The sequence below is a fragment of the Narcine bancroftii genome, chromosome 3, assembly GCF_036971445.1.
Source record: "Narcine bancroftii isolate sNarBan1 chromosome 3, sNarBan1.hap1, whole genome shotgun sequence".
Taxonomy (NCBI): domain Eukaryota; kingdom Metazoa; phylum Chordata; class Chondrichthyes; order Torpediniformes; family Narcinidae; genus Narcine; species Narcine bancroftii.
In genome coordinates this window covers 124102639-124118495 of record NC_091471.1, presented here as the reverse complement: position 1 = coordinate 124118495, position 15857 = coordinate 124102639, and the positions used below count along the sequence as shown (strand labels likewise).

At 40.5% G+C, this 15857-nt stretch overlaps 1 protein-coding gene across 3 annotated transcripts in view; it reads right to left on the bottom strand.

Moving 5' to 3' along the window:
• The window catches only part of LOC138757524 (protein sel-1 homolog 3-like), a 112002-nt gene that overhangs the window by 91971 nt on the left and 4174 nt on the right, over positions 1 to 15857 (bottom strand). For 2 of the 3 annotated variants that reach the window (XM_069925023.1, XM_069925024.1), the window contains exon 1: positions 9781 to 10272. In XM_069925023.1, the coding sequence (XP_069781124.1) occupies positions 9781 to 9879 (99 nt within the window). In that variant the 5' untranslated portion in view covers positions 9880 to 10272. Of the gene's footprint in view, positions 1 to 9780; positions 10273 to 15622; positions 15746 to 15857 lie in introns of those variants that run through there. The other variant, XM_069925025.1, reaches the window with a different exon arrangement.

Below are 15857 nucleotides of genomic sequence, written 5' to 3'. Positions count from 1 at the left end.
GGCAATCCAGTTGATTTCTCTGAAAATGATTGAGGTGGGACACCAAACTTTAAATTATAACTTCACTTCCACCTTAAAGGGCCAACAAATCTGGATTCCAGGTATTTACGTGCCCAATAATATTCAGGAATATGCATGAGTAAAAAGAATTTCCTTTTTACATGGCATGATAATCTATTTGTGACATTTGAGAACCACTTTATAAGATTAAATTGATAAAATGCTTTCATATACAGCATTGTAAGGCATGGACTACGTAACAGGATTTGAAGGCTGAGGCAGAACAGAGTGAATAGGATATAGAAACAGGATGTATATGATAAGCACATGATATGAGTAAGACCAAGCCATGCAATGTTGCATGTCTATATTAATGTTCTTACCTATTTTATTCACAGATTCTAAATTTCCTTCATTCCCAAATGTTTAGTAATCTTAGACATGAATAGAAAATTCAAAACGTTTGCAAAACTCAGAGAGAAGGAATTTTTCCTCAATTCGGAAATGTTAATTTCCCTTACCATATCCTTTAAAATCGATTTCAACATGGTTATTATAGATTACTTCAATAACTTGTTTTTCATGTGAATTAATGCAATTCCATCCATTTTTCTTTTGTACTTGCATGTATATGATATGACTTGTTATGTGTTTTCCTTAAAATTTTGTATGCAAGTTTACATGTTAAACAATAAAAAAAATTTAAAAGAGAAAACTGATAATAATAATAATAATGCTATGAGCCATAGATTTTCACTAAATTGATTAATAACTTCTATGTTGGGTTTATATATGTGACTCTGGGCAGTCTGGTCCTTCCACATGTGCTAACCTAGATGCAGCTCCAATGTCTGTGGTGGTATACCACCGGCCTACTGAAGGGGGCAACCTCTGAACCTACAGGAGTGTAAGGGGACAACACCTGGCCGGCTGTCAATCAGTCGGCCTGAATGGATCAAGCCCCACCCGATTGGGTGTTAATCACCCTGTGCCGGCCTCCCGAGGCCTCACTCAGAGTTGCTGCAGCCACAGCCAGCCTGGCTCTGTGGAAGTCTTTGTGGATTAAAGCCTGTTGTACAGTCTTTATCTTTGTGTGTGTCTGATTCTGGCTAACAGCACACCACAGTGTCCCCAAAGTTCAGGTCATTTTCACAAAATTTCAGAGATTCTGGGTCAAAAAGATGACTCTGGTAATAAATGTTATGGGTGAGACCATAACTGTTTTTATAGAACATTAAACATTATAGCACGATACAGGCCCTTCAGCCCACAATATTGTGCCAAACTATGTAAACCAATCTAATTTTTTACTAAAACCCCCTATTTTTCTTACATCCATGTGCATATTGAATGTCTCTATTATACAAGCCTCCACCACCACCTCCGGCAATGCATTCGAGGCACCCGCCACTCTATAAGTAAAAAAAAACTTACTCTGCCTATTATACACTTTTAAAACCTACAAAAAAAAAATATTTTATTCTTCTGAGCTCCAGAGAATGCAAGACAATTCTATTCATCCTTATTCAAGGATCAATCATTCAACAAATCTGTTCTAAGACAAATAACGGTCTTTGTTAGACAAAACTGCATGCGATACTGTAGATGTATCCTCAACAAAGCCTAATTAAAGCTTAGCAACATTAATTCTTATACAATAACCATTTGGCATATTGTAAAACTAAACAACACTTACTTGTACTTGTGCATTAACTTTGATTCAAATACATCTCCCCATGTAGGGAGGCATCAGGGATAAGTTTTTTTTAACTGTGAGTTGTGGGTGCCAGGAATGCCTTGCTGGGGTTGGTGGTGGAGACTGAAACATTGGGGACATTTAAGAGACTCTTAGATAGACACATGGATGATAGAAAAATAGAGTGTTATGTGGTAGGAAGGGTTTCATACTTTTTTTAAGGAAGGGATAGCGGGGTTGGCACACATCAAGGGGTGAAGGGCCTGTACTGTATTGTTCTATGTAAACTTTCTTCAATGCCACATTCTTCTTTCCTATTCATCATTCCAAAGTGAATATTTTTATATTTTACTGAATAATACTGATCCCATTACACACGTTTACAAACAAGTTACAACCTTCTTATGACATACTTCTTCATTTAGTTTTCTTTACCTGCATTAGTGCAATACAATCAGTCATTGATAATAATATTATAAACACTGAGGCCAAAGGACCAGTTCTAAAGCTACTCCAACAGTTAAGCATAATCAACCTGAAAAAGACCCTTCTATTCATAACATCTGTTTTCTATGGTGATGCTAATATCCTTATGGCACTTTTTCGAAAGCTCTCTGAAAATCCAAATCTATTCTTTTATTTATTTACTAATTAAATATCTGAATATAACCAACTGACCCTGGAGCAGAACAAAGCTGCAGCAAGAGGTACTGCTATCTCATAGCTCTGGCAAACTCTGGGTTTCACTTCTGGTGCTGTTTATGTGGAGTTTCCATGTTGTTGCTGTGCCAACAGGAGTTTGGTCTAGATGCTCTGGTTTCCTCCAAAATCCCAAGGATATATAAACTAATTGATTCATTGGCCCTGTCAATTGTCCCTAGTGTGTAGGTGGAAGGTAGAATCTGGTGAAGAGTTGATACGAACATGGGGAGAAGTTGGGTCAAGAAGTTGTAGAATCAGTGTAAAAATGGTCAGTGCAGAATCAGTTGATCAAAGGGTTATATCTGTTTTGTATCTATTGGTAACTAGGCTGTGGGTAAGAAGTCTTTTTTGCTGCAGGCTTTCCAGTTAAGATATTCTTAGTGTTGCAGGTCCAGGGAGTTTCAGTTTTAAAAGCCAATGAAAATGAAGGAAAGGTCAGAGTGGACATGACATTCAGGAGAACCTATAGGTGATTGTGCTCTCATACTAGATCCTCATGGGTTGGAGAGGCACTGTCCAAGTAGCCTTGAGAAGCAATGGTGGTGTTTTCTGAAGTTGACATAAACACCAGCCATACTGTGTTAGTGATGAAAGAAGATCCATTTTTAGGCCATGGATGTGGATGCTAATTCATGGATGGATGGTGGGATGGTGCCAAGCTCCCTTAATGTTATTGAAACTCCATTGGTTGCTTAATCCTGATTTGCCTCTGTAATCATAGAAAAGACTTTGGGTTCTTAAAAAAAATTTGACAATCCTGAGAGTCTGGATGCAGTTCAGAAAACATGTTGGATTTCATGGTTTTTCTCTCTCAAGACCTATTCTGTTCAATCATCTTTTTCAACCTTCTTTACATGATTTTGCTTTTTATGATTGGTACAGATTGAGTATCGAACTTTTTAAAGATCTTTTTTATTGACAACAGATTCACATCATTTGAACAGGTTTCTGAAAAGTTCAACATACCAAATACTATTTTTTTTTTCCCGATATTTGCAAATCAGACATTTTCTTCAATCTCAGATACCTAATTTTCCTAGGGCACCTGATGTGAACATTATTGATATGTTTTTAAGTTTACAATCTTCTCACAAAGGTCTAATATCCATTATTAATGATGTTGTTAGGTTTAAGACATGCTCCCTTAGTTAAAATTAAGAATGCCCGGGAACAGGATTTAAACCTTTCATTATCGGACATAGTTTGGGATTCAATTTTTATGTTGGTTAACACTACATCTTTATGCACACATTATTGTTTGTTATAATTTGAAGTTGTACATAGAGCTCAAATGTTAAATTATATCATATTTATTCAGATTTAGAGCCTTGCTGTGATAAATATAAGAGGGGAGAGAGGCTTCTTTAATTCCATACATTTTAGATGTGCCCTAGTCTTGAAGGATATTGGAGAGATTTGTTTCAAACTTTATCCTCAACCCTTAATTTAAATCTAGAGCCAGATCCTTTGGTTGCTCTTTCAGCACAACTGGAGAGGATGAATTTCTTTTAACTCCAATCAAATGTCGAGTTCTGTCTTTTGCCTCTCTCTTAGCCAGGCATGTGATATAGACAATAGACAATAGGTGCTGGAGTAGGCCAATTGGCCCATCGAGCCAGTCAGATCATGACTCATCTTTCTCTTTCAATAACCAATCCCAGCCTTACCCCCATAACCCTTAACTCCACTGCCTACAAGAGCCTTATCCAACTCTCTCTTAAATCTACCCAGCAAATCCACCCCCACCTCCCTCTGTGGCAATGCATTCCACAGATCCACAACTCTCTGGGTAAAAAAAATTCTCCTCATTTCTATCTTAAATGGCCTTCCCTATATTCTTAAAAAATGCCATCTAATCCTAGTCTCTCCCATCATTGGGAACATGTACTCTGAATTCACCCTGTGAAGCCCTTTGATAATCCTAAATACCTCAATCATGTCTCCCCTCATCCTTCTAAACTCCATCGCATATAATCCCAGTCTTTCTAACCTATCCGCATATGACAATCCTGCCATCCCAGGAACTGACCTTGTAAATCTGCGCTGCACTCCCTCTATAACAAGTATGTCCTTTCTTAAATATGGGGACCAGAACTGGATGCAATACTCCAGGTGAGGTCTCACCAGGGCCCTGTACAACTGCAGGAGGGCTTCTCTACTCCTATACTCCAATCCCCTCTTTATGAAAGCCAACATACTGTTCGCCTTCTTCACTGCTTGCCGAAACCGCATGCTAGTTTTCAATGACTGGTGAACAAGTACACCCAGATCCCTTTAGTTAGATGGAAGGATGCTGCCCCGCCTACCCATACTCAGCGGTTAAGGGACATTAACTGTTTAAACTGAGAAAAGATTCATTATTCAATAAGTAACTCAAATATATGGTTTCAAATGGTGTGGGGACCATTCTTGAATCTTTTTCAGAACCCTTAGACATAATAGAAACCATAAACTTTAGTACTTTGTTATTTAACTCCAGGAACAAATTATACTTTTGTTTTTTTTCTTTCGCTAGCCATATAACAACGGTAAGGGGATGAGGTTTAGAGACATGATTACTGTGTTAAAATTATTAGCTGTGTCTATGTTTTATATATTATGGATGCATTTTATATCTTTATAATTTGCCCTGTAACTGTATTATATATGCACATTTATGTATATAAAAATCAATACAAATATTATAAAAAAGAAAAGACTTTGGGCCGTTAGCAGGTGAGTTACTCAGTACTGATTCCATTGCTTTGTAGACACAATTTTTATGTGGTTATATAAGAAAGTTTGCAGATGTTGGAATTTTGTGGAAAACACAGAAGTGCTGGAGAAATACAGCAAATCATGCAGTGTCTACAGGAAGTAAAGGGTAACCAACATTTCAGGCCTGAGCCCTTCATTAAGGTATAAGCAAAAAGCAGGCAGGTATTAGAGTAAAAAATGTGGGGGGGGGGGTGGGTGAAGGTGGAGGAGGAAGGTAAGGGCAGGAGCACAGATGAACAGGTAAGATGTCCAGAGAATATTGGAGGATGGGTAGAAGAGAAAAAAAACTGATATGATCAGAAGGGATAGCTCTCTGGAGATGGAAGGGAGTGGGGAGTTAGAGGAAAGGAGATAGACTGATGGGGAAAAAGAGAGAATAAAAACAATGCTGGAGAAACTCAACAGGTCAAATAGAGACATGGGGTAGGGAGGAGGTTTAACAGAAGCTGGAGAAGTTGATGTTAATGCTTTCTGGTTGGAGAGTAGATTTAATATTAGGAATTGTTTCTCCAGTTTGCTGGTAGGGTTGATTTGACAGTGCACAAGGATCATACACTGCAAACCAAGCTAATGTGGAATTAAAATGGTTCACCACACGGAAGTCCCCATTATTGCAGCGGACAGGGTGAAGATGCTCAACAAAATGATCTCACAGTCTGCATCCAGTCCCTCCGATGTAGAGGAGGCCACAATGGATGCAGAAGATGACTCCTGCATTTTCGCAAGTGAAGTGTTGCTTCATTGGAAAGTGTTGCTTCACTGTTTGGGGTCCCGCATGGTGGTGAGGGAGGAGCTGTGGGTGCTAGTAAAGCATTTTTTTGGGGAGGGTCACAAAACGGAAGCTACAGGTATATGAATCTGAGTTTTTTTGAAGAGGACTGAAGGGAGTTGATAAGAGTGGTGGATGATGTCTACATGGACTTTAGGTTCACAACTGGCTTGGAGGAAAAAAAATCAAAATGTAAAGGGTAAAATTGGATGCCTGTTATTGTGGTGTGCCACAGAAATCAGCACTAGATCTGCGGTTACCTAGATCAGTGGTTCTCAACCTTTTTCTTTCCACTCACATACCACTTTAAGTAATCCCTATGTCATCAGTGCTCTGTGATTAGTAAGGGATTGCTTATGGTAGTATTTCAATTGTTATTGAAATATTTTGCTTGAGAAAAATTGTCATTGGCCCATTTCCTTTGGAGTTATGAAACCATGCACATAACGAGTCAATTAGGTATGATTAAAACAGTGGTTTTCAAACTTTTTCTTTCCACTCATGCCACCTTAAGCAATCTGTTACTTATCACAGAACACCTATGGCATAGGGAACACTTAAAGTGGCATGTGGGTGGAAAGAAAAAGGTTGAGAACCACTGACCCTAGATGATCTACATTAATGATTTGGATGACAAGGTGTTAACAGTGAGATACAAATGTGGAGATGTGGCCAAAATTGGTGGTATAGTGCACAATGAGGAAGGATATCTAACTTTACAACATGATCTAGATCAAATGGGAAGGTGGGTTAAAGAATGGGAAGTAAAATTTAGTTCATTTATTGAGATGTACTCAATGTGCAATGATAAAGTTTGTTTTGTAAGCAGTCTAGCTAGATATCCCATACAAAGTATATTCAAGAAGGACACAGCACAGAAGATCAGAATTACAGACAGGTCAGAGCAATGACCACGTACTTTTACGTGAGAGGTTTGTTCAGGAGACTGATAGTCATCCAAAAGACACTGTCCTTGAATCTGGTGGTGCGTGATCTCACACTTGCAAATCTTCTTCTCAACATAAGGGAAGTGAAGAGAGAGTGGCTGGGGTGGGATGAGTTTTTTATGTTTAGCTGCTTTTGCAAGGCAGCAAGGGGAGCTGGAATTGGTGGAGGTGAGGGGAGTTTGTGTGAAGGAATGAGTTGTGTTCACAATTTTTCTTAGGTGGAGCAATTCCCTTACCATGTAATGATGCACCCAGATAGGATACTTTCAATGGTGCATCTAAAGAAGTTGTTGAGAGACACCGTGACTTGCCAGTTTTTCTCAGGCGGTAAGGGAACTTCTTGTCATATCATTGTCTTGACATGAGTGGACCAGGACAACTCACTGAAGATGTTTACTCCTTGGAACTTAAAGCTGTCTACCATCTGCACCTCAGCACCATTTATGCAGGTTGGGGAGCGAACTCCCCTCCTCTTCTGCCAATCAACGACCAGCTCATTAATCTTGGAAGCAATGACACCAAGCCACCACTCCTTCTATCTCTTTACAACATTCTGACTCATCATTGTTAGAGATCTTTCCTAACAGTGTGGTCATTCTCAAATGTATGAAGCAGTACTTGGCCACACAATCATGGGTTTACAGAGAGTCTAATTGGGGATGAAGTACACAGTCTTGCAGGGCCATAGTGTTGAAGATAATCATGGAGGAGATGCTGTCACCAATCCTCAGTGATTTCACCCTGCAGGACAGGAAGTCATAGATCTAATTGCAGAGGGAGAGCTCACGTGATCCTTGTCAGTGTCCTTGTCATCCAGATGTTCCAGGGCTGAGTGCAAGGCTCGGAAGATGATATCTGCAATGGACCTGTTACAGCAATATGAAAATTGGCTGGTTGCTAGGCTGGTGCTAATATGAGCCATGGTCGAAGCACTTCATGATGATGGACATTGGAGCCACTGGCCTGTGTCATTTAGGCCCATTCTGTTTTCATCAGGTCCAGGAGGATGGTAACTTTCTTTAGCGGGGATAGATTTAAGAGGTTTGTGAATACACCTGTCAAAAGACACATCCAGTGGCTCTGTCTAGTCATTATCTATGAATTCACTCTTTTGGAGGGGCCAATCTGATGTCTAGAGTGATGACCCTGTTTGCAGGTAAACCTGAAGCTACAGGGCTATTTTCTTTTGGCTTGCTGGCCTCCTGTTCAAACTGAGCATAGAATGCATTAGACTTGTGGAGAAAAGACTTATTGCTTGCCATTCTACCACGTTTTTTATTTTAGCCCATGATGGCATGCATGACCTACAAGTGCCTGATATCTATGAGGTTAATTCTAGACTCAAGGTTTGGTTCACTGCTGCTTCTTGGACTCACTGATATCCTTGCAGGGGTCATATCTGGATTTCTGATCAAGCCTGACTTGATCACCTCAATCCTGGCCCAAAACTCAGATTTAATTCTGACAAGTGTGAGGTGTTACACTTAGGTAGGTCAAACCAGGCCAGGGCTTGCACAATAAATGGCAGAGCATTTGAAAGTTTTGTAGGAGAGAGAGAGATGTACAGGTACATGGTTCCTCCTGAAAGTGGTGTCTCGGGTGGAAAGTTCAGCTCACTTGCCTTAATTAGGCAATGTAGTGGGTACAAAAGTTGGGATATCATGATACAGCTATACAAGTTAAACACAATCTACTGGAGGATCACAATAAATCAGGCAGCATTAGTGGGCAAAAAAAAAAAAAATCGACATTTCAAGACAACTCTTATTGAGTCTGAGAAATAGTTTTTGCTCAAAATGCCATCTATTCTTTTTCTCCCACTGATGCTGCTTGTCTTAATGAGATGCCCGATAGAATTGGGTTTAGCTTAATCTTCCAGCATCTGCAGTCTGGTGAGGCCACACTTAGATATCATGAATAGTTTTTTGTTTCCCAGCTGTAGAGAGGGTATCCTTAAGTTTGAAAGGGTGCAGAAGAGATTCATTGAGATGTGACCAGGTTTTAAGGGCTTGAGTTAAAGGAAGAGGGCATGATGTATAGGAAGTTGAAGGGGAAAGGTGTATAAAATCATGAGGGGCATGAATAAAGTGAAAATATTTTCCTTCGGGTAGAGGATTCTAGAACGAAAGGGCACATGTTTAAGGTGAGAAATTTAATAGGGATCTAAGGGGTAACTTTTTAATTGAGTCTTGCCCTTATCTGGAACAAGCTGCTAGAGGACTGTGTAGAAGTGGGTGCAATTATGGTGTTCAAAAGACATTTGGACAGATATAGGAACAGGAGAGGTTTAGAACAAAAAGGCCATATACAGCCAAATGGAACAAGCTCCGAATGCCAATTTAGTCACTGGAGTCGAGTTGGGCCTATGTTGTATGCTCAATCTTCCAATGAGTTCTGGAGCATAGACATTATTTTACTCTCATTTTGCTTCAAGGTCAATGTCAAAGACCTAGGATTTACGTTCATTAAGGTGGTATCAGGATTAAGAGACTTCAGTTCCAAGACAACAACAGAACAATTTTTTTTATTAATTGAGAAGGCCAACAGGAAATCAGATTGAAGTTAAAGCAACTTATGGAAACTTAACACAATTTCAAAATCATCAAAATAGCAAAAGAGAATGGGAAGAAATGCTTATAATGAAGAGAATCACCTTACAAAACAGTGCCAGAATATGAACCCACAATGGTTTTACAACAGTGTTTTTATTTTTTTTAAAATTGGGATATGACAATTAGAATTAGTTATTTATTTCAGGCACTATCCTGCACAATTATCAAGCTCAAAGATGATCAATGTCACCAAGAGAGCAGGGCAAAAGACCAGGATGCAGTTTAATGAGGAAGCATTTATGTCAACCACAAACTTGGCATCAGCATGCCCTCGATTCGCGGTTCACTGTCACTTACCAGCAGGAATAACCACAAGAAACAGAGCAGCCAGTGAGTTTTCTTCATCCTCCTGCAAGTACCCGTTGCACATGATCTGATCACCGTCCCGACTTCCATTGTTTTGCATCTTCCAGTGTCAATTTGCACTTCCTCGAATTGCACGCTATTTTTAAAATAACTTTGGGATTGGAGGCCAAACTACCTGCAAATTAGCTTCCAGGAAAGAGCCTGACTTGAGTGAATTCAGTGGCCAGTTCTCACTTACTTGCGATCCCTGGATGAGAACAAGCGAAAACCAGCCAACAGGTGAATACAGTTGGGAGTCTCACTATTAACTTCGCTGAGGTAAATCTGACAGACGTGTCACGACAGCAGGATTTTCCGGGAGCTGGGCGGCCAATTGGAGCGACCGCCACGCCTCAGTCCAGGAAGGTCCAAGTGGCGCAAAGAGGCATGCTGGTGGAACAGATGCGACGAGCCCAGCCGGCACCTCCCTCAGTGCATGCGGGATTTCCCCTTCCCCTTCATTTTCTCCTCCCCAGGATGAGTGCACAGTATGGGGGCGGGTATAAGCAAATATCAATCATGTCTTGTCATTTCCTCCAGTTGCAGTGTTTGTTCTATCCCAAGTAAGTTGGAATTCCACCTGTGCCACACATACTCAAGGAGGATCATTGATCACCGCCCAATGATCGTTTGAAATCGACAACACCCAAATTCCTCATGAAATGGTAGAGTTCTTCCAAAGGATCAGCATAGTTCAAAATCAGTCACTTTGTTCATTCCAGAAAGGCATTAACCAAAGTGGGCTTTCAATATCAAAAGTTCTGGTGATTAACTTTAATCAAGCACCTAGGCTTTGTGCAAGTGGGTTACTTCTGTCATTTACATGACCCAGCAAGTTGCTCATTTGATTTCACTTTAGGTTTGTTAAGTTTATTTAAAAAAAATAGCCAAAAGTTTTATCCTATCAGGGAAATCAGTTCCGTGAAAAGGGAACAACCCAGGAAGTCAACATTCAGCAATTACTCACTGAGGTGGTCAAGGGCATATCAGCATGAACTGAAGGTTCTGGTTAATCGACCCAATGATCCCGCCCTCTGAATTAACCTTCTCTATCCAGGGAAGTGGTTGAGGCTGCTTCATTAGACATATTTAAAATTCGGTTCGATACATTTTTACATGATAGAGGAATTAGGGGATCTGGGGAGAAGGCAGGTAGGTGGGGTTAGGTCATGAATTAGCTCAGCCATGATCTTATTGAATGGCGGAGCAGGCTCGATGGGCCATTTTTGGCCTACTCCTGTTCCTATGTTCCTTATGCAGCAGCCAAAACAAAATCCATGAACTACCAACACAGATTAAAATGAGAGGAAATAATCGAATAGGCATAATGTAGATCCCTCAAGTGGGTGGGGTGGTTGAGGTGTCTAGTGTGCTAGCCTTCATTGACTGGGGACATTGAGTTCAAGAGCCCTGAGCTCACTTTTGTGGTATTGTGAGCGATATCAAGAAAAGAAAACCAACTAGCAAGAAAAAGGAAGCTAGAAGACAAAAAGAATGAAGGACACTAAGAGATTGAGTTGAGGGACATAAAAATGGCAGAGGAGTTAAAATCAATGTTTTGGGGGCTTGTAGTTTGACAAAAACTACAAATATCCCAACAATGCTAAACGTTCTGTGGGAGAATTTAAATATTATCATTTCCACTGAAGATTTGGTGAAAGCCAGAAAAATAACTGCAGGTGTTGCAAACCTGAAATAAAAGCAGCTGGCTGAAAATATTCAATTGGTCAGGTGCATCAGTGGAGGGAGAAACATTTCAGGTTGGATACTCTGTCAGAACTGGGAAATGGACAACAAAGGTTACAGGTAAGTGGATGGAGGAATGAGAAAACAAAGGTAATATTCCTACAAGGGGGAGACCAAATGGGTTTGAGTGGCACTTAGAAGCACATTGTGCTTTATGCGTGTCATTTGTTGCTAATTATGCAGCATGCCCAGAGGTCAGCTTCTACTAATGGAGAGAGAAAAATTAGCCAAAATCACAGGTATGTGACAGAAATAGATAGTTCTGTCATCCATAAGGAGAAAGAGCAAGCAACTAAAAAAATTCATACTGATTCCAGAAGGCAGTAACATGCCTGGATGAAAGTTGAAGTGTTGCATCTGAGGCTTGTCTGATGTAATACTGTTGTGCAGAGCAAATAAGTCAAAGTGGGAGGATTAAAAAATGGACAGGGTCATACATGCAGACCGACCACAATATCACACAATCTGTGTTTGGTTTCTTAAAATAAAAACACAATGATGGAGAAACTCAGTAGGTCTAATAATGTAGACAGTCGGGTGCAGTGACCACTACATTGCTGAGGCCAGATGACAACTCTCAACCACCACCTCTTACTTATTCCCTTCCACAGGACCCAACAACCAACACCATCTCCACCACTAACGGTCTCCATGGCCACTTGCACGATCATGACTCTCCAACCCCCATTCAAGACCCCTTCTCCCGTTTTAAACCTTCATCCTTCTCACCCTGACCAGCTTCCTGCTCTGTATCTTTTTATTTCTAATTGCCACCGAGACATCAACCGTCTCAACTTCTTATTCCAATCTCACCTCCTCTGAAAGCTCTGCCCTCCACTCTCTCCGCAACAATCCCAACCTATCAAACGTGCAGACAAGGGTGGTGCTGTTTTGGTCTGGCACACTGACCTCTACCTTGCCACGGTCAGATGACAGCTCTCAGAAACCTCCTGAGATCTCACCACAGCTTATCAAGCCATCGTCTCCAACATTTACATTGTTTGATCTGCAGAGTTTCTCCAGCATTGTGTTTTTACTTCGACCACAGGGTCTGCAGACTTTCATGTTTTACTTTGGTTTCATAAAGGTAGTGAGGAGCACATTTTGAAAACTGCTAATGGTAGGAGTACAAACAAATTGCAGCTTCAGATGTAAAGACCTTGTCCCTGGATGGTGGGAAGGGAAGAGCTGAAAGTACAAATTTTTCATCCCCTATGACTCAATGAGATCATGCCATGAAATGAAAGGGTTGAAATATGAAAGACTGCAAGCACTGTAATTGTAGTAAAAACATGCCAAAATGCTGGAGGAACTTAGGAAAGTGGCTGGAGGAGACAAGGAAGTCACAAAGGGAGCAATCTTTTCAAAAAGCTTGAAGGAGTGGAGTGGCGAATCAGCTGGTAGAAATTGCAAAGAATGATCTATTATGAATAAAGATAAAACAAGTTGAGTCTCTATTTACTGGATTTCAGAAGAATGAGATCCAATCTTTCGAAACATTTAAGATTCCTTGGTGCTTTAATCTGCTTGAATGAATGAATTGCCTGGACACAGTTTGCTTGCAAATTACCCGGAACGTGGTTTGTTAATGCAGGGCTTCCCAAACATTTTAGCTCATTGAACCTTTTTGGGGAGCACTTGGAAATCACGGAACCCCGTAGCTATGAACCAGAAGTTGACTGGAGATAAAATGGCATCAACTTCCCATTTGAGCACAATTAAATCTAATTTATTTTTCTTAAACAGTAAGCATTCTGAGGCAGTGCTTGCAAAAGCTAATTTCTTCAGAATCTGATTTCTTTGTTTTAACTGAGTATTAACCAACTGACCCTCAGTGCCTACCATCACTGACCTTCCAGAAGTGGGTTTCCAACCTGTCCCCAACCACCCACAGGCCTGATCTCCCAACACCTCTGATGCGGGTAGCCACCTTGGCCCCAGCTGCCCGCAGATGGAGTTACAGATGCCTCTGATGTGGATTCGCATTCTGGCTAGAGCTTCCAACACTCCAGCGCTAACACCCATCCCTGCCAACCAGGTGCTGGAGCCACCATCGCTTCTGCTGGTGACCCTGACTGCAAACATACCGTAACCACGACGCTTCTATCGACTCAGGTCCTGGTCCCAACAAACACCATTCTGATGCCCAACTCCATCACCAGTTCCAACACCAAACTCAGTGAGGGGGGTGGGGGAAATCGAGTGAGGGGGGGGAGGGAGGGAGTGAGTGAGCAAGGGGTTGGGAAAGCAGTTAAATTTTTTTAAAAACGTGGCCAGCCTCGCGCTAAAAGAAATCCAAGTCTCATTGGTTGAAAATGGTGTCTTGAGGCCTGACGTCAGGCCTCAAGATGCCATTTTGTTTTGTAAGTATCGAGGCAACTGTTTAGAAACACAGGTAAAAAGTAATTTAAATAATTAAAAAGTTATTACAAGTTTTAGTTATTACTACCCATTTCTTTCACAGAACCCAGTTTGGAAAACACTGAGTTAATGAATTACCTAGAATGAATTAGTTAACAAATTACCTGGACAGAGTTACTGGGAGAATGATTCCTGTCACAGGAGAGACTCAAGGGCATAGTCTCAGAATGAGTGGTTTTCCCATTTAAAATCAAAATCAGGAAGACTTTTTTTCTTCTCAGAGTTATGAGTCTTTGGAATTTCATGCCCCTGAAGACTACATCAATAAATACACCCAAAGCTGAGATTGATAGATTTTAATCAAGTGATTCAAAGTTATGGGATGGTTGGGAAAAATAGACTGCAAGAAAGTTGGATCAGCAGTTATCTTATTGAGTAAAGTAAAGTAAATTTAAAGGGGCAAATTATTGCTGTGGGTTTTTTTTAAATAATTCTTTCTTCTGTGTGATTTATTTTTACTCCTTCTGTAACCTCTTTTTCCTCACTTATGCAGTCTTTCTAGAGTCAACAAAAGTGCGAGGCAAACTTTCAAGTTTTTTTTCCAAAATGAGCAATAATTGTACATCAAAGCTAAGTCAGAAACCTTCTTCTTTATCATAACTAGTGAGACACAGGTCAGGTCACATTGGCTGCAAGGATACATATGGAGGTGGACTTGCCCACAAGGAATCTTTTGATTCCTCATTCTCATCATTCTGCAAGAATGTAATATGGTCGCCCTGCCTGACATCGGGTCCCCGGGGTTTTATTCTTTCACCTTCTGTTTGTTAACCATTTGGTGCCTGAGAGAATGTGTTACCGTTTTAATTGTAATTATCATATCCTTAATCTGAAATGCAAAATCAGTTTCATATTCTGTGATTGGTGCTGGTCTGTTCCTTATTTAAATTTATTACCCATCTTGCGTGGAGAAAAGTTTAATTTCAGCTTTAAAAAATATACTGCACAGACAGGGTGGGAGTTGCCAATCATGATGAACAACTTTGATTACCAAGCAATATTCCAGACATGTAATTGAGATCCCCAACATTTCCTCCCCTGTGGCTCCCATCATCTCTCCAGCTCTTATTCTTTTCTCCACATTAGTTGTTTTGCCATGGCCGTATTACTACCATTATAAATTCTTCTTCCTGCTCCGTTTAATTGGAACATGGATGGGACCGGTCCCTTTGCTGATATATCATTACCTTTTTAATTCTATCATAAATTTACTGGCCTGCTCAATTCCTACCTTTTTCTGAGTTGCAAAACTCAACTGTCCAATTACAGTTTCTATCATACTTCAGATATAAATAACACATTGGCCGTCCCAGGGTCCCCACATCACTCATTTATGATATTTCACCCATAGGAGTGTTTACTCCCGATTTATCACACACTTGTCCCATGTTGTCCTTTTGTTCCTCTGTGCCCACTTCAGGGTTTTGACCTTCATGTGGCGGATTTCCCCTCTTAACCACCAGTGTCAGAACTAGGGCAACTCATTATGTTGGATAGTACTTTTATCCCCTTACTGGGGAAATCCTCAAGCACTTATCCTTTGTGTGCTCAGGATGCAACACGCTGAGTTCATCTGGAGTCCATCAGAGTTATGCTATAGGGAGGGAGGATTCAATTGATCAAACACCTTAAGATCAGGAAAGTGTCCTGTGGGCCTGTTCTTTAGTTCTTAGACACTAGTTCAGCTGGTCACTGACACCATCCAGTAAGCATTCCTCAATCTTAGGTTGGTTTGCCAAATGTATTGAAACTGCAAAAAACAGAACACAGAATTGGTACAATGAACTCTTTATTGGACACCAAGTTAACCCAAGAGAACCCTTACTGCTTTCAGCTTTGAAAGCAGTCTTCAGAAGTCTCTA